The sequence below is a fragment of the Drosophila santomea genome, chromosome 2R (genome assembly GCF_016746245.2).
Source record: "Drosophila santomea strain STO CAGO 1482 chromosome 2R, Prin_Dsan_1.1, whole genome shotgun sequence".
NCBI classification, from domain to species: Eukaryota; Metazoa; Arthropoda; class Insecta; order Diptera; family Drosophilidae; genus Drosophila; species Drosophila santomea.
In genome coordinates, this window is record NC_053017.2 from 14,331,370 (window position 1) to 14,354,844 (window position 23,475).

General features: G+C 43.0%; 1 protein-coding gene across 6 annotated transcripts in view; it reads left to right on the top strand.

Annotated features, from left to right (window-relative positions):
- The first annotated feature begins 478 nt into the window (after positions 1–478).
- LOC120445203 (NACHT domain- and WD repeat-containing protein 1) overlaps positions 479–23,475 on the top strand; it is a 34,154-nt gene continuing 11,157 nt past the window's right edge. For 5 of the 6 annotated variants that reach the window (XR_005615725.1, XR_005615726.1, XM_039625441.1 and 2 more), the window contains exons 1-10: positions 479–647; positions 1,631–1,753; positions 14,071–14,634; positions 14,708–15,015; positions 15,433–15,608; positions 15,667–15,811; positions 16,344–16,509; positions 20,308–21,220; positions 21,317–21,774; positions 23,016–23,463. Coding sequence is in view for 4 of the 6 variants with exons in the window: in XM_039625441.1 (XP_039481375.1) it covers positions 14,440–14,634; positions 14,708–15,015; positions 15,433–15,608; positions 15,667–15,811; positions 16,344–16,509; positions 20,308–21,220; positions 21,317–21,774; positions 23,016–23,463 (2,809 nt within the window). In the remaining 2 variants the exon portion in view is untranslated. The remainder of the gene's footprint in view (positions 648–1,630; positions 1,754–14,070; positions 14,635–14,707; positions 15,016–15,432; positions 15,609–15,666; positions 15,812–16,343; positions 16,510–20,307; positions 21,221–21,316; positions 21,775–23,015; positions 23,464–23,475) is intronic. The other variant, XM_039625439.1, reaches the window with a different exon arrangement.

Here is a 23,475-nt window from a genome sequence, read left to right on the forward strand (position 1 = left end):
GCAACATGCCTTGTGGGAGTGTATTTATTGTTTATCTTATCTGGCCGCCACTTTTGGCCAGAAGCAGATGGCCTAAGGCCAAAAAGTGTATACAGTTTATATCGCTCGATATTAATTGGCCGAAAAGTGCCGGCATTTTGAGGTGTATGCGAGTGTGTGTGTGGGAAAGTGCACTCATCTTTCGCAAACGGGGCAACACGATTAATGGCTGGGGCAACATTCAGTCGTGTTCAGTCGTGTTGCCAAACAGCCGGCAACATGGAAGTCTGCTTTGAGCCACAAGTGTTTCGGCCCACTCCCCTTCTGCTGATTTCGGCCTGATTTCGAGGAAAACAAAGCAGCAACAGCCCCATGAGCTTGTGCTTCTTGCTCACTCGCTCGCTCTCACTCTCCGTGTGCCATTTCCACGGTGTTTCTGGGCCGAAAGCTTTCGGCTTTTCCGAGCTGCTCCGCCGCTCAGTTGCTCGTCGAAGTTGAAAGCGTTTGGTGCTCGCAGCGGAAAAGCGGACCTGGCACCCAAACAAATACATTGGGCAAAACAAAAAAAAAATGAATAAATAAGGAAAAGCTGGGGAAAAACTTTGAAAACGGGCGCGCGAACAAGTGAGCAGCGGCGGCAGAATCAAAATCAGCAGCCGAAGTGAAGTGTAAATAAGTGAAATACCCAGCACACACACACACACAGATACACACACAGACATACAGACACCGGAGTTTGGGCCTTGGTATTAGAACGGAACGGGGTAGTTGTTTATATTTATATCCAGTTTCCCCCACTCCCCCCGCAGCAGGTGCGACATTCCTTTGATAATAGACGTTGCCTAAACGGCATTGCATTTCCCCACCTGCGTAACTAGCTTTAAATGGAGTGTATCTCAGGATACACAACTGATCTTCCAGCTTAGCGAACTAAATTTGAGATTTAAATTTAGGCTTCCTTTAAGATTTAACCCTTTTCTGGCCATAGAAGTTGCAGCATATCCCTAATTAAAGGTGTTGTCTAAATGGCAATGCGATTTCCGACCCATTTCTCGGCTCTGCAACCCTTTTGCATTTATCAATGTCTCCGGCGGGGTTCTGGCTTGGGTTGGTTTGGTTGACTGAGATTGATATGGGAACAATGCAGCCCGATAAAAGGGGCTACATAAAAAAAAGAGAAAAACCAATTAAATCAACCACTCGGAAAGTTAGAACGGCCAGCGAAGAACCCTTAAAATTGCAGCGCGCAAATTTTAATTGGAAAAACTTGCCTAATTGAAGTTTAACAAACAAAGCGACTTGGGTGGGGTGAATGCAAATCCTGTCTGGGACAGCACAAACTTCGTTCTAATTTTCAATTAAATGAAGACAAAACGAGGACCAAAGCGAGGAAAAGAAATTGTGCCAAGTGCAATGACCACTGCTCCGGATCTCGAGGCCCCCAGGATCTGTTCATTGTTCATTGTTGGCTTTCGCCTGTGCGGATTCCGTGGGCGCTTCAGCGTTTTCGTATCTGAAAACAATTAAAATATGCATAAAATGTAAATGTGGTTGAAGCTGCCCAACTGAAGTGGGGCCAGCATCAAAGTCAAACGCCAAGTGTCCTTTCTATAGCCCACAACGATACCGTTTCTGTTTATCGAATTTATAGCACGTCAAGCGGAAGGCGGAAGTGCACAGTGAAAAAGTGAAAATAATTTGTGCATAAATCAGTTGAGAGAAACAATGATGGAATAAAACGGATAGCCGGACTTTGCATAAAATTCGGCCGAAGGTAAGAACTGCGAGTCGGCCGCAAATTCCACTCACATTTAAGCCGCAATTCGATATCAATAAACGCACTCAGGCCGAAATTCTCGAGAGTCTTGTTTATTTGGCCGACGGTAATTAGTTTCCTCCCTTCTTGGGCTACCAATCCACCGTTCACCACCGCATCCATCTACCTCCCCTCCCCCCCCAAACACCAAACGGTTTGGTCTGGCAGCACATGCGGCGTATGCGTAATATTAAGATAATTGAATGGGCCATGACAAACAACAAAACCGACAGCACAAACGAAAATGGTAATGAAAATGTTTCGTTTTTTTCGTTTTCGTTTTGTTTTTATTTTTTCTTCTTTTTTACTTTTCTTCCTCCGCTTTCTTTGCCTCGTCTTTCTGCCGTCATAAAGCATTTTCCGACCTGGCTTGGCATATCCTTTCATTGCCTCTCATGTCGAAAATGGCCAATAAAAATGTTTACGACGCACGCACACACACACACAGACACTCAGGTAAATTCATGGAAAATTGGCTGAAAGAAGCGTTGAATACTTATTAAAAAATTACCCAAACTCAGGCGTACATAAGCATTCATGTGCATGGGCATGTACAACTCTTAACGATTCGCCAAGTTCATTATTTAGCATTTACATAAAGAGTTTACTGTCTGATAATTCAGCGAAGCCATCGCAAACGCCATATGTGCTTATTAAATGATATGTCCATTAAGATAGGGCTTTCTGGCATCGTGCAGAGCATTCGCTGCCTTCTAATTAAAGGTCTGGGCAAAAAGTTGATGAGGGTAAATTGGCTAGTAATTAATCGCCATTTCATTTAGGAGTAAAATTAGGCAGGACACCGTACCTAATATAAATTAAGCCACAGACACAACTTTGTAATATACATTCACCCCATTTAACAAAACATTAAAGTAATTTTCCTTTGGCTATCAACTATCTAAAGTATCTTGAAATCGCTTTCCTTTCATTTTTGTTTACCAGTAAATTAGTTCCAGTGAAGTAATACAGCAAATACAGAAAATACAGCAAATACAGCAAATTGGCAGCAAAATGTCAAAATCAAGTAGCCAGCAAAACAGAGACAGAAACTTTTTGCGGGCCAAAGGAGTTTTCCAACATAAGCGGATAATTGTGATAAGACTTTAATAATCGATTTAGCAAGGAGCTCAGCTAGCAGTTTGTTTTCCCAGCTCAAGAAAGCGAATTAGCACCATCTACGAGATGATATATTTTATTCATGGCGTATGCGTAATTCGATTTTCGCCGATGCTGTCTCTCTGAGCTCTATATAAACATTAAAAACTTTGTTTATATTCGCTGCAGCAAATTGTGTATGTGTACACACATCCCAAAAATCCTGCACGCTCACACATTATTCGAAACACATAAAACTCGATGGAGAAGAAAAACAATGAATTGCAAAAGAACGGCAACAAACAAATGCAGAATGCCTTTGCATGTTTTTAATGGCTCTCAAATTTTATATTTATTGAAACTATAAAAAGTTTATGTGCGAGTGCCGTCGAACCAAATCCTATAGCAAATCGCCAGACTTGAGTAATGCCCGTAGGTCAATTTTACAGCCAGTTTAATACGTCCGCCCAGGCAATCCATATGTTCGTAAATATATTAATTTGTTCCAGACTTGGCACCTTTTTTATTGCATCCGTTTCGTTCTTTGTTGTGCGAATGGGCCGCGAAAAAAATTCTGAGTGCTAGTGTAAACATTTTTGGGGGGAGAATGGAAATCGTGAAAATCTAGTTCAAGTCAATTTCGCTACTTGCCAAAAATGAAAACGATCTAGACAGAAAGACATAGAGTTATAAACTGACAAGAACGAATTTGAAAGGAATCGTGGGAATTATAAGCAATAATTTAGAAACAATATGTACTTTAGCTTGTGTCAGATTATTTCAACTGGAAAATACATCTTCTATTCCACGCCATATGTGCCAAATGAAAATTAGTTATTTATGAGTTCGGTTTTACCAGAAAATTAATCATATTGGGAAATTTTGTAAAGTCAATGACTGCGCAAAATAAATTAACTGAAACATAAATTTTTATAATTTTAAAGGCGCAGGAAATAAGAAGTAACTTCAAAATAATAAATACCTTTTGATCCCTTTTATATGCCAGTTTCAACGGGTCAAGTTTTGTCCAATTAAATTATACGAAAAGTGGTAACTTTATCGTCAAGTTGAAACATTAAATGCCAGCCCCAGCTAAATTAATCAGCGACCTTGTTATTTTTTGTGTGGCTGGTTCAATTAGGTAAAGTGCGGTGTGTTTTTGCAGTCGCTTCAACTTCGCCAACGCGGCGTATGAGTAACGCGCGTGTAGAACATTTATCTGCCGAACACACTTTAGATGCAAAGTGAGCGCTTAAAACTTTAACCGAATGTCCTGGGTGCGCCCCTGTCCGCTGAAACGAAGGACAGGGGGCGAGTGTCCTGTCCTGCTGTCCTTCAGTTGAAGCTGACAGGATAACCGTCATGACTGGAGGGTAAAGTGCTATAAATCAGCACTCGAACCACTTAATAAGCACGACCAACGCACCCACACACACAGCCACACACATCACACACACACCTTCTACCCTGTAAATGCACACACTTGATCCTGGCTTTTACACAAGGTTTTTTTTTCGCATTCGCCGCATTTTTCTAGGGTTTTCCCCGCGCTTTTCACGGCCTTCAGAGGAGCGAGAAATGAATTATGGCAACGAAAACAAAGAGAAATATGCGAAGGGCAGCGAAAAGCTGCTGCCAGTATAAAAAAAAGAATTAGTTGATTGTAAGTAATAGAAATATTAACAAATGCCGACAGGGAGCGTGGTAAAAGCAGATAGAAGGAATTAATTAAAAATATTTTCTAATTGCATTCGAAATGAATGTTTTAATTGAGCGGAAAGCGCAATTGACTTTAAATTTAGGTCAATTGAACACAAAACTTTGAATTTTCTGAATATTCTTTATAAAACCAATGAAGTGAAGAATTCGTTACTATGCCCAAATATGGATCTCATGCTTAAGTAAAAGTCATGCGCCTTTAAGTAGAATAAATCAATTTAAAGCAATGTGAAATTGGTAAATGAAAATAAAATTTCTCTCTCTGCATGGAATGGGGGATCCTCAGCTGATTGATGAAGTTTTCATGGGCGTGGCAGCGAAATGTTTTCGTCACGCGCCTTAATTGCCTCGCCCGCCTGGCGGCCAGCAGCTGTGGGCGGAATGCGGTGGGCGTGGCTGGGCCGCCTTTTCTCTGTTTTGATTTTGCGCTTGCAGAATTTATTCCACTCTTTTTTCTGCCACCGCATCTGTTTAGCATAAAGCAATCGTGAATTAGCCATAATTTGTTCCCAACTTTGTGTGTGCGAGTGTGTGTAAGTGTGTTTGCTGTGCTTATCGCCGTCAAAATAAAAGCTCATTAATGCGGCATTCGGAAGATTTTAAATATTTGCCCAGCGTTTTGTGTTATTACCATTTTCCAGACGACGTCGCTCCGCCACACCACGCCCCCCTCTTGCACATCCGCCACCGCCCCCTTTTTAAATGGTCGTTGTATTATGGCCAAGTGCTCGTGGATGAGCGACCGTGTGTTTGCGTTTGCATGTGTGTCTGTTTGCTTTGCGGGTGTCTGTGGGTGCCTCGATTTTAATTAAATATGAAATGCGCTCGGCTTCGCCGGTCTCCGCTGGGTACAGCTGGAAATGGATACACAAAAATCAAATAAACAAACTAGCCAGCGCTTTGCATAGAACTGCCGATGCTCTACAAAATAGTTTTCATACATTCAGTAGCTAAGGCAACTCTGATTAACTGGCCTTAAAATTAGTGAATAAATTCAGTAAAAGTTATAACTATGTAACATAAGGAAACAATTTAAGCCAAGAGGTATGATACATATGCAAGCAAGCTACTTGAATCATTAATTCCTTTTAACTGCAACAATATATTTATAAAGAAGAATGTAACGGGTGTTTTTTTTAGAGGTATAGAACTTTAAGTTGGCATTACTGTTCAAGATGGCGACCGATTTAACAGCTGTCAAGTGATTTATTCTCAGTTTGGTTTGGCAATTCGTCATGCGTGCTTACAAAATCCAACTCGTGCAAGAATTGAAACCAAACGATCATCAAGCAAGGCGTAGATTCGTCGAATGGGCCCAAAACGAGATTGCTGTTGTTCCCGATTTTTCATAAGCCTCCAAGATCTTGTGATTTAACACCGCTAGACTACTTTTTGTGGGGCTATGTAAAGTCATTGGTCTATGCGGATAAGCCACAAACGCTAAACCATTTGGAAGACAACATTCGCCGTGTTATTGCCGATATACGGCCAAATGTTGGAAAAAGTCATTGCAAATTGGACGTCCAGATTGGACTACATCCGAGCCAGCCGTGGCGGTCATATGCCAGAAATCATATTTAAAATGTAATGCCACAAGATTATCTTTCATGTCAATAAAATTCATGTCAATCGAATAATCCATCGTTGTTTTATTGCAATTTAAAGTTCTATACCTCTAAAAAAAACACCCTATATATCTATAGAAGAATTTTGAAATACTAGCCAGATGCATTTCATGCATGTCTTCTATAAAAGGCTTTAAAGTGTCACGCCCGTTGGTATGCCACTTCCGCTTCCGTCTGCTTTCCTGTGCCCCAATTTCCGATGCGTCCGCCAACTCAGAACGAAGTGAAACGTGGAAGCCGACAAAGCCACAGATGAGTATGAGTATGAGAAGTTGTCTTCGAGGCATTAGTCATTTCGCCAACTGGCCCACATACCCCATTCAAACCATTCCAAGGAAAACTTGGCTAGAATAGCTGGCTAAAACCGTTTGGCAGTTGCAATCAGGCTTAGTCACGCTGTCTAAAACTATTTTCTGCCGATCGAGTAGAGCTTTTCCACAAGTTATGTGTGTGGAAATCGTTAAGCCAATCAAAACATGTGTATGAAATCCATCAAACATTTGTACGATCTATGTATACAATTTCCTTATACAACAAATTGTGAAGTATTGTTACAACATATTATACATAAATTCCAATAGTTTGTTTTTTGATATTTAGTTTATGCTTATTTGTATCCTTCTCAAAATTGTTCCACTGCCTTCATCAGAGGTATTATGCAATCCATTTGCCAGTTCTTTAAGCAACTATTAAATTACAAGGCTACATACGTACAACAATTTTTCCCTGTCAAAAGAAAAAAAATATTATAAATATACTTTTGCTGAAAACTTTGCGTGCCCGAGACGGCAGTGAGTGTGTGAAAATGGAAAATGCAGCTCATAAACAAGGACTGTTGCATGCGTTTTCGACGTGGCATCCATTTGCAGGACCGTTGTCGCCTTTTGGTCGCTGGTGGTTGCAAGTGGTTGCTGGTGGTTGCTTGTTGCCCAACGCAATCTGCACCACTTGTTTATGGCCGTTTAATGAATGTTGGCACTTGGCGTGCACCAGCGATATCCACAGCAACTCTGCGAGTACGAGTATATGGCTGCAACAATGCCGTCCAAAAGGGTTGGGCCAACGAAATGAAACGCAACGAAGCCAAACGAGCCGGAAAAGCCTTGGGAAAAGCCTCCGGAAAAACCAATTTGCTGCCGAGCGGCCTTAGACCGCAGAATGGGCGTGTTCTAGCTCGTCTTTTAGGCCAACTCCTGTACTATGCATGCAAATCTGTTTGCAGCGCAACCTGTCGACAACAAAACATCGCAATCACTCTGGGAATTGCATTTCAAAAAGTCCATGACCTATTTAACAACCAGATTGTTCATAAAAAATACCTTTTTTTAACAATTATTTTTCATTTAATATAAATTCGAGTGCATTATAATCTATTTCTTTTTTAAGGTGCATTTCCATGTTTGTGTCAAGGTAGTTTATTATCATAAAAAGTTACATAAATGAAATATTGTTACCAAATAATGCAAAGTTTGCTTTGATAAAGGGGCAGCAACTTTTTACCCAAATTTCCCTTTCTTTGAGTGTTGAATTGAGGGCACGAGAATTGACTTTTTCTTGGCATAAACGTTTTTTTTTTTACATTTTATGGGCAATAAGACAAGTGTGGCGACGAGTATGCTGCTGCCTTTTCCAAACCCAAACAAATAAACAACGAGCTTAAATGAAAATGGAAATTAAAATTTCCCTGGCGCCAGCAAAGTTTCGCTGCCTTAATTTGGCTAATGAAAAGCGCAAAATGTTGTCTCAATACCGCGATATTCACTGTACCGCAAAAGTGGATAATTGAGTGGCGCGTAAAGTTTTTTCAACTCAAAAAGCCGCAATTGGATGTACCTACTACAGCCAGCACGTATTTTCGTGTTCAAATTTGTCTGTAATTTGAAATGAAAACGTGGCAAATCAATAATTTTGAATTATCCATTCGGGCTGCGCTGCTTTTTCCGGCTTTTCTTTCTGCTGGTGGCCTAATTGGAGCACACGCACACATTCCCATGAAAATGGAAATGATTTGTGATTTCTGATTTGTGATTTCTGGCGATAAGTGGGTGAGTGCTCGCTGGGGAATTGAAATGGGGGCAGGGGGGCATACACGTAGCACGCATCATTAACTTGAAAGCTGCTTATCATATTTGCTTATTGTACAATTACGCGTTGTATTTCAGTGGCAAAAACACCCTGAAAGTTTACATAAAATAAAGACAGCCCCAGAAATGCCCGCAATTTCCCACTTTGAATGCCAGACATTTTGGTTTCATGAAAATGACTTTAGCCTCGAATTCCTAGTAACCGCATTAGTGCTAGGTTCTATATAGCAATTACTGATTTTTTCATAACAGAGCTTTGTTTTAAACGGCTTAAAGAATTCCTCAGGGTTTTGTTCCTTTGAAAACAGATTTTGTACTGTCCAAATACCAGTTGTTTGCAATCGCTTAAATTTAGTTTGATTTTCTTTTGAATTGTTCACTGAAGCAAGCTGCATTGCTATTTCTAATTCATATCACAAACGAGCAGAAAAAAGATTACGATAGAAAATGTGTGTGAGATTTTCAGGTTTATATATCTTTTATTTTTCTTAAACATTTAGCAAAGCACAGTCAAGTTATCTTTGTTTTCTAAGCACCAAAAACGACTTGAACCTTCTGGAAAATAATATTTAACTTGGCTGAATAAGATTGCTTAACCATTCACTCAAATAGTACGAGTATTCCAGAGCCCTCTTCAAAGCACTCAGGACACCTGACACCTGCCACTCTTGCCGAGTTTCCCATCAGTCGCATTGTGAATTCCCTGGGCCTTACATAAAGGCTTGAACGGCCTCAAAGTAAATCCTTAAATAATTAAATACGAAATGGCGGGCAAGGATTTTCAGCTCCTTGCCGATCGGGCGACAGAGCGAAATTCTTGCCGTAATAACAATGTGTAAATAGAATCAAAATTGTTGACTCGGGCAGGACAAAGTTTGCTGAAATCGAAAGGGGAGAAAGAGAGAGCCATTTGTGCAAAATGTTAAGACTACAATAAGTTAACACGCACACACACAGGCCAATACACCAGTCGAACAGAAAGACAGACATAAAAAAGGAAATTCATTGACATGAAATTCGGGTAGCATTTTACGTGACAATGCCATGAAATCGAATTTGCCAAGCGACCGGAAATGCGCACAGAAATGTGTGTGAGTGTGTGTGTGCTTAAGCGCGAGTCCTGCAGACAGACAAAGGGGGCGGAGACCCAAGGGGGCGAGGCAGCCACTGCCGTCGACATGTCTTCTGATTTATGCCGCACTTTCCATAAGTTTTTCATGTTTTAGGCCGACTCGCTACCCTAGATTTGCCTGCGCCCGCTCAATGTATTCAGCCATGAATTGCGTGAGCTGCCTGTGCAAGCTTATTTACTTTTGACAGTCATGCTGCTTGGTGTTGCTGGTGGTGCTGGTGGTTCTGGTGGTGCTGCTGACTCTGCCAGTCTCTCAAACAATCTGGCTACTTTTTCGTGGAAAACCAGAAACTGTTGCATATTTCATGAGGCTGTATTCTCGCTATATTTCTCGACTGTCTAACAAAGGTATCGCAGTACCAATTGCGATACATCTTAAGTTCAAGGAGTTATGAAATTCCGCTTAAATCGCTTGGAGTTACTTTAATTTCGTAATCCACTTTCTGCCCTAAATATCTGTTAAGTATGAACACAATGAGTTCTTGTTCTTCTGCAACACTTTAAGTGACTTCAAAGTTTATTGTAAACATCTCAAATCAAATAGTTGGTTACCCTTAGACACATTCTATCGACTTAAAGTCACACTTGCTTCCTGAGTTAGCTATAAAGCTGTCATCCCTGTTACCACCACCACCAAGAAGTAAAAGGGCTGAGGACGCTGGCAACCAAAGACAAAGGCGCAAGGGAGGCGACAAGTGGGCACCGAATAAAAGACACACTTGGAATTGTTTTTGCATTTCTTTTCTCCTCTCCCATTTTTCCTCCCCCCCGCGCCGCTTTGCTACCTGCTTGGCATAAGTAAAATGCGGGCCTGGCAGCAGCTGCTTTTTGAATTTTCGAAGGTGGGCGATGACTGTGGCGATGACCTTCAGGTAAACAGAGCACAGAAAATTGTCAAAGACCATGGCTGAAAATTAAAAGCTCCCGGGAGAATGGAGCACAATTGGTTCTGGCTCGTCAAGTGCCCGGGTTTGAAAAGGGTTTGCAAGTCAAGGGCCATCGAATATGGTGGCGAACCCACACAATTGACTTCATTGAGTGCTGGGATGAGACCGCAGTGAGCAGCGAGGTCCTGGCCAGCCAAGTACAGGATGTGCAGTCGTATTCCCTTCATAAATCAAAGCTCGATTCATGCAAATTGCTTGCTCACTGCCAAATGCGTTCGATCACGTAGTTGATTACAGGAAGCTGGCCAGAAACGAGCGTTGGCAATTTGGTGTCGATTGGCAACGGCAACTGCGGGGACAACAGTTAAGGCCCAAAAATTGCTCAATTTTCTCGGACGAAAAACACAAAAAATGGTAAAAACAGAAGCGAACCAAATCAATTGTACCGCGACTGAGGCTGAGCTGGCGAAACATTCGGCAAATGGCAGCTCATTTTGTATTTATCAAAGGGACCAATGAGGGGGCAAAAGCCCACGTCTGGCCTGATGGCAGCATAAACTTTTATTTCAATGAGAAGTTCTATTGCACCGTGGTCGAAATGACTAACTCCTAATCATAATCCAAGCAAATAATTGCACAGCTTAAATGTGTATATAAAAGATGCATTGAAATAGGGATTCATAGGAGGAGAAAATGACTTACAACTTGATTTTCTACATTTACCTTAAGCTTTCTTCATAATACGCATACGCACCGTGGGCTCGTGCTGAGGTACAGCTCTGTATCTACTGTGCAGTTTGCCAGTCCCAGCTGTTTACAAAGCAAGTGAAACACACACACACACACTAGCATACTTGCCTGCTTTCCTTCGCTTTCTCCCGCTGTCTCGCCACTTCCGCTGCACGAGACAAGCGAAAAGGAGAAGCAAATTCTGTGGCATACTTTTTGGCTGAGCTTCTCCTTGGCATACAAATGCAGGTAATAACGGCTGGGAAAACTTTCGGCTCGTTGGCATTTGCAAATGAATGGCGACTGTTCTAATTTTGGCATGCCCGGAATATTTGCCTGTTGTTATTTTCCCTTCTCTTAAATATTTATTCAAAAAATGAGCAGCTAAGCGGGCTGAGACACACTCACACACACACACACTGCATTGGATTTATTATTAATGCCCCCCCTTGAAACATACGTTCCAAGTTAGCCCATTCCGTGTTTGGTTACTTTTCTGAATTTAGCTGACTTTGCCCAACTGTTTGCCCAAGGCCCATTCAGGATTTCCCATTCCCATTCCTATTTTTCCCATTCCTGGCGCTCCTTCCGTTTTGCTCCTGCCTGTTGCGGCCTCTTGCTTATTATCATTTATTTACTTATTTATGTCTAGCGCGTCAGTGCCAATATTTTATTTTCATTTTAGTTTGCGGACGCTGTGCCAGCTACTCATTCCGTTGTGCAAATGGCCAGGGGTCAGAGGTTGGGTTCCATCAATAAAGTTGCCAAGCAAATATGGTCAAATCCAGTCGAGATTGGCTCAATAACGCCTTTATTGAATTGTGAATGGCATATGTTTCCACTGACGTGGTAAATTCGCATTGCAGACAAACTAAAAGTACTGCATTAAAGTGGGATTTTCCTTAACCATAAAGGAATGCATTACATAATTTATGTGCAAAGCCGTAATCCCCAACATTCTTCCCTTGTTCGTATTTGAATTGAATAGTAATAACCTCACCTGTTCCATTAACAATTCAGTATCTCTTTCTGAACATTTTATCGATTACATGGAAGGAATGCAGAAGGAATGCATATTGCAATGTCAGCAATACCAAGCTTTCTTTATTCCAAATGCCAGCTAGCAGGCGCTGAAAGGTCCTTTTTGCTTATTAATATTTAACAGGATATCGATGGCATTGACAGCACGCTCTGCACATTCCGTATTCAATGGAACCCAGTTGGCCCACCCATACATTTTGCCCATCCAGCAATGGGTGGCCATTTGACATCCACAGTGGCCACGTTGTCCAAGATACTCGTACAACAGCCGAGGTGGAGGAGTACTGGCACAGGCAGCACAAGGATAAATTGTGTTTGCCTATAGTCATTAATATCCACCTCCCAAGCCAGCGATAAACATTGAGTTCTACATTCCCTGGAACTTTTGTTGTTTGACAGTTTTGACGAAACGCCAGCCTAAATCGTCGGAAATTGACTAATAATGGGGTTAATCGCCGATAACGATCATTTCTATTCAAGGTAAATTGTCTGTTAACCATGAATGCAGGGAACTAGCTATTACGTGTATGCATGTGTTTATAAATGATATAAGTTCTATAGACGGTAACTATTTGAATAGTCCAAGGGTAAAAAGTTGCGAAAGAAATCACTTAAAGCTGCTTCTATTTAATGGTTTTAAAGCATACTTTACCTGCGTTGTTATCAACGTTTTTAAAAGCACATTGTTTCCACTCACAAGCAAATGAGTAATTTGGTCAGCATACCCTATCAAATATCCAATTATGAGTCGTAAAAACTTTGGCGTGGCTTTATACACCGCTGTAGACAATAATGCCTGTCAAGCATATTGTTTTCAATGGGTTTTCCACCTAACTGTGAAGACATAAAAATCCCGATAGTTAACGTTGTTGCTCATAACGCCTTTAATGGCTAGCTTAGCTGGCATTTTAGTAATTGTCCTGATAAAAAGTAACATTTCTTTCGGGCAAATATCTGATCGCCATTACACGAGCTTAACCACTTTTGGTCTGTGGCCAGCTGAAATGGTTCTTGCACTTGGCCAGGTCGTATAATTTTCACATCATTGGGAACGTTTTGACTTGGCTGTTGGCTGTTGGGCGGGCAAGTCGCTCATTAAGCTTAATTCGCTGGGAATCAAATATTTAACAGATAAGCCAGATTGAGACGGCGAAACACGTGTGTGAGTGTGTGCTGCGAAGGCTGATTGAAACTGACACCCCAAGCACTTGCACCTCGCCATGGAGGTATATAAAATGGAAGGGCAGGGAGGAGCGCAGGAAACGCAGGACCACGCCATGTCCTGTCCTCCGCCGCTGTCCTAACGAGCAATTTAGCCAACTCATTGAAGCGGAATTAATGGCAATCGATTTTGTTTGGCGGTCGGCAGACAGCTTCTTATAGGACGAGGGGAATGGGTCTTCATTAGTGGCAGGACGACGGCAGCAGGATTCCAACAGGACATGCCCCATTCCCCACAAGCCAGCCCACCAGCTTTCAAGTCCGTGCTTATCTTAAAGCCAGCATTTGGGCAGGCTCAATTATTTTTAATCGTTTAAAGGAATAACTTTAGGATTTTATAAACCTAAACATTCCTTTTTCCAGCAAGAATACGATAATAAATAGTACGATTATTACTAAGCTATAACTTTTAGACGTGCGAAAAATATACTTTTCACACACAATTTAGGGCAACATTTTCGCCCCTTTTATAGAATGCGAAAATGTTTCAATCAACAACTGAGTCAAATGCTAACACTTGCTGACTTGTCCAACTTGTGCACTCCCCTTCTTTTTTTTATTTTTTTTGGGCCACAAGTGTAAAGTGTGTATGGACTTATCCCTCGCTTGATCATGGGTTGAAACTTTTCTTGTCTCGCTTGGCTTCGTTTTTTTCATTTTGGGTTTTTTATTACGTTTCGGGTTATGCAAAAACTTTGCCATAAATACAATTTTTGCTCTTTTCAATTTGTATTTGCAGCTGAATCGAGAGTGATAAACTTTTTGGCCCGCTATGCCCAGGCATCGTGCGGTGGCGACGAGCGCGGCTGTAGATATAGATTCAGATACTGATTCAGATACATATGATACAGATACAGATACAGATAGAGAAGCAATTTTATTTGCCGCTCGCATTGAACATGTGCCAAAGCTGCGGGCTGCTCGAAGCTGACTCTGGTAAAACCGCGACGAGGACGACGATGCCACTTGATTTCGGCCAACTTAAATAAGCTGGCAAAGGAGAGGCGAGGCGCTAGCACACCACATCCACTCAATCACCGACACAGGCGCGCAAAAAAACAAACAAACAAATAAACTAGGCCAAAACTAGGCAGCTCGCAGCTCGGAAATGGCGGCGCCCATCGACGAGAGTGTGCTGAATGCACTGAGGGGCGTGACCAGCGCCCACACCCGCCTGCCCAAGCCGCTGCTCATCAAGATCTACGTGGCCAGCCAGAAGCAGGAGTTCAACCAGGAGCGTCGCATGCTCCTCGAACTGGTCGGTCCCGAGCTGCAGTCCCTCTACGATGACCGGCAAATTGAGGTAGCTATGACTTATCAATAAGTAGAACAACATCTTTAATCTAACATTCATAAACTACAATTTGATTTCCCAGCTGGAATTCGTGGACATGCACTTTGGCACTGGCGACCTGGAGGTGCACCAGCTGGAGCGGGATCCCTACTTGATCCACGACTATCTGCACGAGATCGACACCTGCCACGCCCACACGAAGAGCGTCTTCTTCATGGTGCTCGTGGGCGATGGCATCGGTCGCCAGCTTCTGCCCACCAAAATAGACGAGGACATCTTCTCCGCTGTCCTGGCCGATCAGCAAACCTCGGCCGACCATGAGGCACTACTGGTTAAGTGGTACGAAAAGGATGCATCTCAATCGCAACGGCAACTCAAGCAGGATTATCGGTAAGCTAATGAGTCAAGCAACACGACATAAACAATTTATAAACCACAATTGAAAATTCATGAAGAGAAGTAAGCCAGCTGTTGTTTATTGATCTGCTACACACACATGTCCTGCATTGAAGGTTGTTTTTGTTTTCGCTTGCGAGTCAAACTGCAAACCGAAATAGTTATGAACAAAGTTGGCCAATATTTGTCAAAGTTCCGTTTCCGTTCCATTGTGCCATGTTTGGCTGAAATTATCCATGTGCCACATTCGCATTGTTTGGCCACTCAATTGGAGCTGAACTTTGGCAAATATTTGAATGGACGTGTATGGGAATGGGGATGGGTAAATATGGAAATGCCAGCACTTGCTTCGACATCTGCAGCTTGTCCGCCAGTTATTGAAACCCCTTTTTTTTTTTTTTTTTTTTACAGGCTGATGGCCGCGGATGCCTGGCTGGCTGAATCACAGCGAATGCAGAGCTTTTTGGAACAGGCCTTTCAATCACTGGTTCAAGGATCTGGTGCATCAGGACGATCGCCTGAGTTTGTGCAACGGGTTCAGCAGCTTCGACGCTCGCAGATCGAAAGGGAAGTCGCCCAGGCTATGGGTAAGTTATTTATTTATTTGTATTTTAAATTGTCACATTCTAAATATACCCTTTTTAGCTCTCACCAGCGAGAAAATCCTGGCAGTTTTCCGCGAACGAGCCGCTCAGTGTAGCAAGGGGGATGTGGAGGCGGCAGAGCGATTGCGGAAAATCAAGGACGAACTCACCATGAACCTTTCCACAGATAATCACACTACGCTCGTGTAAGTTTTCCGCATGCATATATGTGTCAGTTATTTAATTTCAAATCCAACCAAGGGGAGTAACTTTTGGAAAACAAAAAAATTCAGTATATCGTTAGTTGGATGCTCACTTGCAAAATCCACTACTATCACAACTTAAAAAACTTTAATTAATCACTTTTGATAATGTGAAAAAGTTTCATTATGATAACTTTTAGCATCTAAAAAAAATAGGGCAAGGCAATATGCAATGTGCCAATTAAAGCATTAAAGGCTCAGCTAAATCATTTTTTACTGCCATATGGACGGGGATTTACTGAAAATCATTTTATATTCAATTAAACAAGCTAATCAATAGATTAGATTCCGATGACGTGCAATAGCTGAAATCGAACGATGTCATAAAAGTGTGGCATCCATGTATATTTTATTTAATATTTTGTGCACGCATTCGTCAGAACAATTGTCACACCCATGACATTGCTGGTTCTCAGAGTTTTTTGGTTAGAAGTGCTGGCTAATTAGGGCTATTACCAATTATTACCAATTGCAGGGTGCCTGGAAATGCGGCCAGCGAGGCCATCGACCCGGACAACGAGGACCACGAGTCCTACTTGAGCAAGTTCAAGAACAAAGTCACCGACAAGTTGCGCCTGCTAATCGAGGCGCACATAACCAATGATCCCGACGTAATCAAGGGGAGGAAAAAGACTGTGCAGGTGAGTTGGCCAGCCACTTTTGGGCCATTAATACAGCAGACAGCTAACAAAACGCCTGGAGCCGCGAATTAAATTAAATGTATTTTGGCCCAGCATTTGCGCCGCTTTTCGAAACCACAGAACGCTTATTTAATCAACAGCAATTCTGATTGTTATTTTTCGGTTGGCCAGCGGCCGAAGCGAAGAATCATAAATTAATTCCAAGAATTTCCCACACACAAAGTTGGGCGATTCGAGGCTTTATGATTTGGTGTTACCTTGTTTTTTATGCCTTCTTGCGGAGCTTTTCTTGGGGCACTCCATTGTTTATTGTTCAGTGGTGGCGCCACAAAGTCTCAAGTTGTTTGCTAATAGCTGAGCGTTAATTAAATGTTCGGCATGTGGCAGGTGAATTAGGCTTCAAAGCAAATGTTTCAGCGTAAAAGCTGGGCAAGTAAACAAAGAGCTGAAAAAATGGGAAATCTAAAATGTTTGAATGAATACCACTTCAATTTGCACAGCCACAAAGTGGTCATTTGCAGACTAAGTCGTTATTAAAAAGAATAAAAGTATAAAAGAAGAACACAAGGCACTTTTGTGCATATTTGCTAGCAAAAGCTGGTCTCTTTATATCAACTTTTACCTGAAATATGTTGAGATTTTCGTTGGGCAATTGCAATTTCCAGGAAAATTCAACTGAATCCGTTCACGTGCAAGTCCCTCTTATGCATACAGTTGTGAGCAAAATAAAGTGGTTGAAATAAAAAATCTAGAGATGCACTTTATTTATAATTGTGAAGAAATTAAATTAAATATGAAAGTTGGTCGTTTGATAAAAGTTTTCCCACATTTTCCAATTTTTTTTTTGCAACAAAATTTAGATTTGTATTATGTTTTCTGTTCTTTTCCAAAATGAGCAGTTTGTTTCGCTTGTTTATTTGGAACTAAAACTATTATTTTGGCCACAACTGCAAGAGTGTGTGTATGAGCACAAGAGGATGCACGAAAAAGTATGCTTTGCATATGACAGTTGTCGAAATTGAGTTTGCAAGAGATTTCCTGCAATAAAAACCAATTGAAATCGAGTTGGCCCAAAAACGTCAAAATGGCCGAGGAAATCGTTTAGCTCAAGGTTGCCGCTACCGCCCGCTTGGCAGCGCCACTCAGATCGCCATCCGTTCCAGTTGCGGTTTTCCAGCATGGCCCTGCATTGCATAAGTTCACTCCCCGCCACTCGACGACCCCCATTTTGGCCCCCGCCCCCCACAAACGCCACCTCTTGTTGGCTTTTGTTGAAAGCATTTAACATTTCAGCTCGGTCGCAGCCGAAGGACGAGGCGTAATGCGAACTGGTCGCTGCCATTAGCGGGCGAACACAAGTGGTGCACTCGAAGAAAAAACTAGTAAAACTGGAAAAAAATAAGGATTTCATAACTAGAAATATGGCATATATATGAAGTTCTTACATTGTAGATCTTATATAATGGCAAACTAGCTAATGGTTTCTTAGTTAGAACCTTCCTTATGTATTAATCTAAAACTAATAGCTTGTCGTGCATTAGACCGTGTTGCAAGTTACATGTTGCCGACTCACTGCCTCAAGCTCCAGCCTCGCCCCAGTCATTTTCCTTTCACGGCTCTCCTTGACGGCCCCGCCCCCGCGCCCCCTTTTCACCGCCACCTCTGACATATTAACACACTTACACTTGAGCACAATGTAGCCACGCCCAGCCAGGTCGTCCCTTGTTTGCACTTAACGATGCAGCAACGTAAACTGCATTCAGGCCCGGTCAACATCCCATCCCATACCATGCCATCCCATCCCATCCCATGCCATACCATACCATACCATACTATTACATCCTTCCCAGCAGCGATGCGGATAAAAGTGTTGCAAAGGCAAAACCCATCTGATCCACCAGCGCCGCGCACTTTGACAAAATGTTGTGGCATTCGTTGCCGCAACCAAGAAATATGCAAAGTGCTCAGCACCCACTCCACCCCCCTTCCTCCTCTATGCCAAAGCATAGAACCATAATCCTCACCAGGTGCAACACGTCGTATGCGCAACCTCTGTGCGTGCATGTGACTCTGGCACTCTGCGAAAATGAAATTAAAGCAAGTCAAATGCCAACTAATTAAGCGGCAACTCAGGTGGCTTTAAGAGGGCAGCGTTAAAGGACATGCAGGACATACACAGCTCCCCAGGTCGTATTGATTGGGTGAATGTGTCACCGAGAAGTGCATTACACGGAAGCTGTCAAATGAGATTTGCAAAGCAAAAGCCGCTTACTGGCGAAAAATGGTGAAAGAGACTCCGCCACAGACTCAGACGCAGTCTGAGCCTCAGATCCTGACAAGGCCAGGATGACTACTTGTTAGTGCCAAAAGTGCCACAGCCAGACAAGCTGACTGACACTCGCCGAAAAATTACGAGAGCTATTGAAATTCATAAATAATTATTTTCGATTTTTGAAATATGCTTATACATTTAAACAAATTGCAGCTAGGTTCCTGAAAAGTGGGACAATTATGATTTAATTATAAGTGCTATTGAATATAATTATTTTCGATTTTTATACATTTAAACAAATTTTAGCTCAGTTCCAGAAAAGTGGGATGATTATGGTTAAAAAATTATGAGAGCTATTGAAATTCATAAATACTTATTTTAGAATTTTTGAAATATAAATACACATTCGCATTATACCCAATTTTCACTTATTAAGTGGGCTGATAGATGTTATTATGAACTTTTAATGGCATAAAAAGCTTTAAATTTTTGGGAACATTCATACTTTGAATCCTCAGTTACTCCGTGTATTGAACTCAAAATATTTAAATGGGTATCTACGTTAGGGGCGACATACTTTCAGAACTTAGCAAGTCTGTTTTTCCAAGTACAAGCCGCTCAGACACCTGCACAGCAGGTGGGCAGCCTATCGGGGGGAGGGGGTTGTGGCAGAGGCACAGGTAAACAAAGTTGCGTGGCAAACATACTGAATGCCACTCACTGGCGTTCCAAGTGATGGGGATACTGATGCCGATGACGTGCTCTGGTCTCAAAGGCGGAGGCGGGCGACACTTGGCCATACGTGTGCGACTCTATTTTATTTACTCACAGCTGCGAGGAGATGAGGGTGCAGATGAGCAGGTGGAGATGGATAGGAAGAAGGACCTCTTAGAGGTCACCACACAAACGGAAGCTGGTCCGAGATGAATGCCTAAAGGATGCGGATGGAAGTGACACTGCTCTGGGATTATGGCTGCCGGTGGCAAATCCAATTACGGACAAACCAAAACAGCTACCGGTTTTGAGACATTCCAAGTGTATTTCTATGCAAATGACTCTCATATGCACGCAATCAAAAATAATTACATTCTGCAAAAAAAATAGTTACCTGCACACAGTTGACCTTGTTCGCCGCACTCAAATGATCATTTTGAAATATATTTAAAGCATATCATAATTATTTATACAGACTCTCTTTTTAACTGCAGCAATCACATTTTGTGGGTGTGAGCATTGAAAAAATGTACTGCCAATTATAGTGATTTAATTTGATGCCTGTCGCACACAATTAATAATTGCAGATGGCATCACATGGTAATTAAACAGGACATTCAATTCGCATTTCGCCCGCTCACAAGTTGTGCCGTATGTCAAATAAAACGACACAGATAAAAGCTATTAATAGCTTAAATAACTCTAATTAAATTATATAGCGAGTTATGCATATCAAAAAAGCGTTCTATAAGCACTCCACTTACTTACTAACAGTTTTTGTAGTTTTTATTAATTTTTGCTTTGCATTTCAGGAAATCTTTCACGAGCACGCCACGCACCTACGAATCCTGCGGGAGCACACGGACAGCGATGCTCTGGTGGAGTCGCGGGTGCCCCAACAGCTCCGCCAGAATCTGATGGCCAACTTCCGGAACGGCAGTCGGCATGCGCCGTACTTTCTCTGCGGCGCCGATGGCAGTGGCAAGAGCGCCATCCTGTGCCACCTGTACGGCCAGGTGGGCAGCTGGTTTGGATCCACTCGCGTGCACCGGGTGATTCGCTTTGCCAAGGCCACGCCCCGTTCCGCCTACAATCTGGAGCTGCTCCGCGTGATTTGCCAGCAGATCTCAATCATCTTCAACATACCGGAGGGCTATCTGCCCAAGGACGCCTCCTTTGATCCGCTGTATATCAACACCTGGTTCCAGAACCTTTTGCGTCGCGTCGAGGATATGGGCAATGATGTCCTGTTCCTGTTCATTGACGACTTGCACTTGCTGAATCCGCTGGATTGCGATATTGTGACGGCTCTATCGTGGCTGCCCACATCGCTGCCCTGGAATGTGCAGATCATATGCAGCTCCACCACGCCCGTGGAGCAGCTGAAGTTTACCCCAATGCAGCGGGATCGCTTCAAGTCCGTCGAGTACCAGTTCGATTTGAATCTGGGTGACTATGCCACAAAGCTAAAGATACCGCCACAATGCATTCCAGGCGACGTCAGCTTTGCCCTCTATGTGGAGCAGCAGTTTGACCAGCTGGAACGCCACTACGGACGACAGGCGGTGGGCGATCTGGCCAGCTACATCTCCTGCTCGGAGTACGGATTGAGTGAGACGGAGCTGCTGGAGCTGCTCATGCCCACCGACGATCCGGAGTCGCTAATTGAGACCAAGAACGGGCACTTTAGCTTCGCCACCTTCAAGAAGATCCATCGCGAGATGGGTAAGTCAAATGCTCTATTGATTATAGGATAAACGGTGTCAAAAAGTTTTTTAAATGATTAAATGAATTTATTTTATATTTGCCCCTAAATTGCAGACCTTTTGCTGCTGCTGCACGACAAGATAATGTCCGGCAAGGTGCTGATCCAGTGGCGGCACAACTACTGCTCCTCGGTGGCCAAGCGGCGGTACATGGACGTCCAAAGGACGCGTAGCCTGCACTGCGAGCTGGCCAATCTCTTCTTTCCGCAGGACGAGGACGAAAGCACGCTGGAGAACGAGTCAAATCGCAGCGAGAGCAAGTCGGTGATCAGCCTCAAGGACAGAGAGCGCGAAAAGGACTCGCTGTCGGCGATGTCAGCCGTTTCCGCCGGCCGGAAGTCATCGTCCACCCATCACAACGACGACACATCCACCTTCTACAATCCCATTGCCGCCGATGTGAGCTACAGCATGCGGCACGTGGAGGAGAGCTGGCACCACCTGATGCGATCCGATGACACCACCCGCTTCAAGCAGATCGCTGTCTGCAACTTCGACTTCCTGCTGGCGGCGGTAAGCTCCCCAATTAGTTCCCCCCTACCCCAGCAGTTACATCTCTGTTTCGCAGTGGGGAATATGGCAATCAGTGGAGCTCAGCATTGGGCTGCTCTTAATTGCCTGGTAATTTGGCAATCAAACAGACCGTCTTCCGTTTACATGTCAAAATTTAGCACCATCAAGCGGGCACAAACTTAATTTGCACATTCAAAGGGCGGGCTGATGAAGTGAAAGCTGGGAGCGAAACTAAATGATGGCCAAAAATGATTTACATGCTATTGATTGTGCTGTGCTAGTCAGACGAGCAATAAAATGGTTGAGTGGTAAATAAAGTTGGCTTCTTGGCAGTTAAAAGTGAAGGTAATCGTTAGACAAACTTAGCTTACTTAGCTAACAAGTAATTAAGGCTATTTAAATACACGTTTAGGTAGCGTCTTCTAATTTAAATAAATAAAACCCAGAAGCTTTAGTCAACTTCATAATGACAGAAAACAGCATTACAATCCACAAAACTGCCAAGCTGTTTGATACTTTTAATTGGAAAAGACAGGCGGACAGACAGCTAAAGTCCAGCTCAATAAAAGCCTCACGAAATTAAAATGTGCTAATGAAATTAGAAAGGATATTTCACCGTTCCGAAAATGCAAATTCAAACAAAAGTCAAGCAAAGCTCGTACAGCTGTTGGCTCTTTTAATTCGGTTGCCTAATTGTTTCGCTGCAGTTGGCCATTTGCTATTTGCTGCTATTCCCTGATCCCAAAGCTCCTTTAATTTCATTCCATTTGGCTTCATTCAGTGCGGCAAACTCATTATTCGGCTCTGGAAAGTATGCAATTAAACTTTTGTTTCTCTCGCGTGTGTGCTGGTGTGCGAAAGTTTTTGTGGATGTGCCAACTGCCAGCCAATCAAATTAATGATTTTGTTTGTTACATTTTCGTTCTGCGCGAATTGAATATTCTGATACATTTTTAACTGCCAATATTCGCATTCCCAGCGGCGAGCATGGAATCCTTTTATTGACTAAACGACAGCGCACATGAATTAAATAGGCATCAATTTGCATATAATTAGTGCGTGGCTAAATACAATTTAAAATTGTATATTCCAATCGATTCAACACTTCTTTTAATTCAAGTTAAAATAATCATAATTTGCGTGGAGCATTTAAATAAGCCTAATTAAAGAACTTTGAACTGTATGAATACAAGTGTTTAGTGTAGTATTTTTGAAAGAAAACCCATTATTCCAAACGGCAGGTGCAAACCGTATCTATCAGCTACCTACGCTGCCTGATCGAGCACGTGCGCTGCTACATCCTGGACAGGGACATCGAGCTGATCTACTACACGATCCGGAAGTCCAGCGACGTCCTCACCCGCGATCCCATGCAGCTGGGCTCCCAGCTGATATCCTGGCTGCGTCCCATTAGCGAGCACGACGACGACGACAACTCGCTGCTGAGCATGACGGTCCGCTCGGCGACAGCCTGGTGCGACGGCTATGCGGTACCGCTACTCGTACCGCTCACCGGCTGGCTGCCCGCTCCGCTGCCCTCGCAGATCCGCACGATGACAGTGTCCGGCACGGGTTGCATACGCGCTGTGTGGCTGGCGCCGTCCAAGCAGCATCTCATCCTGGCCACCAGCTCCGGCGACGTGCAGCAGTGGCACATCATGAGCAACTCGCTGGATCACATCTTCAAGGGTGAGTGGTGAC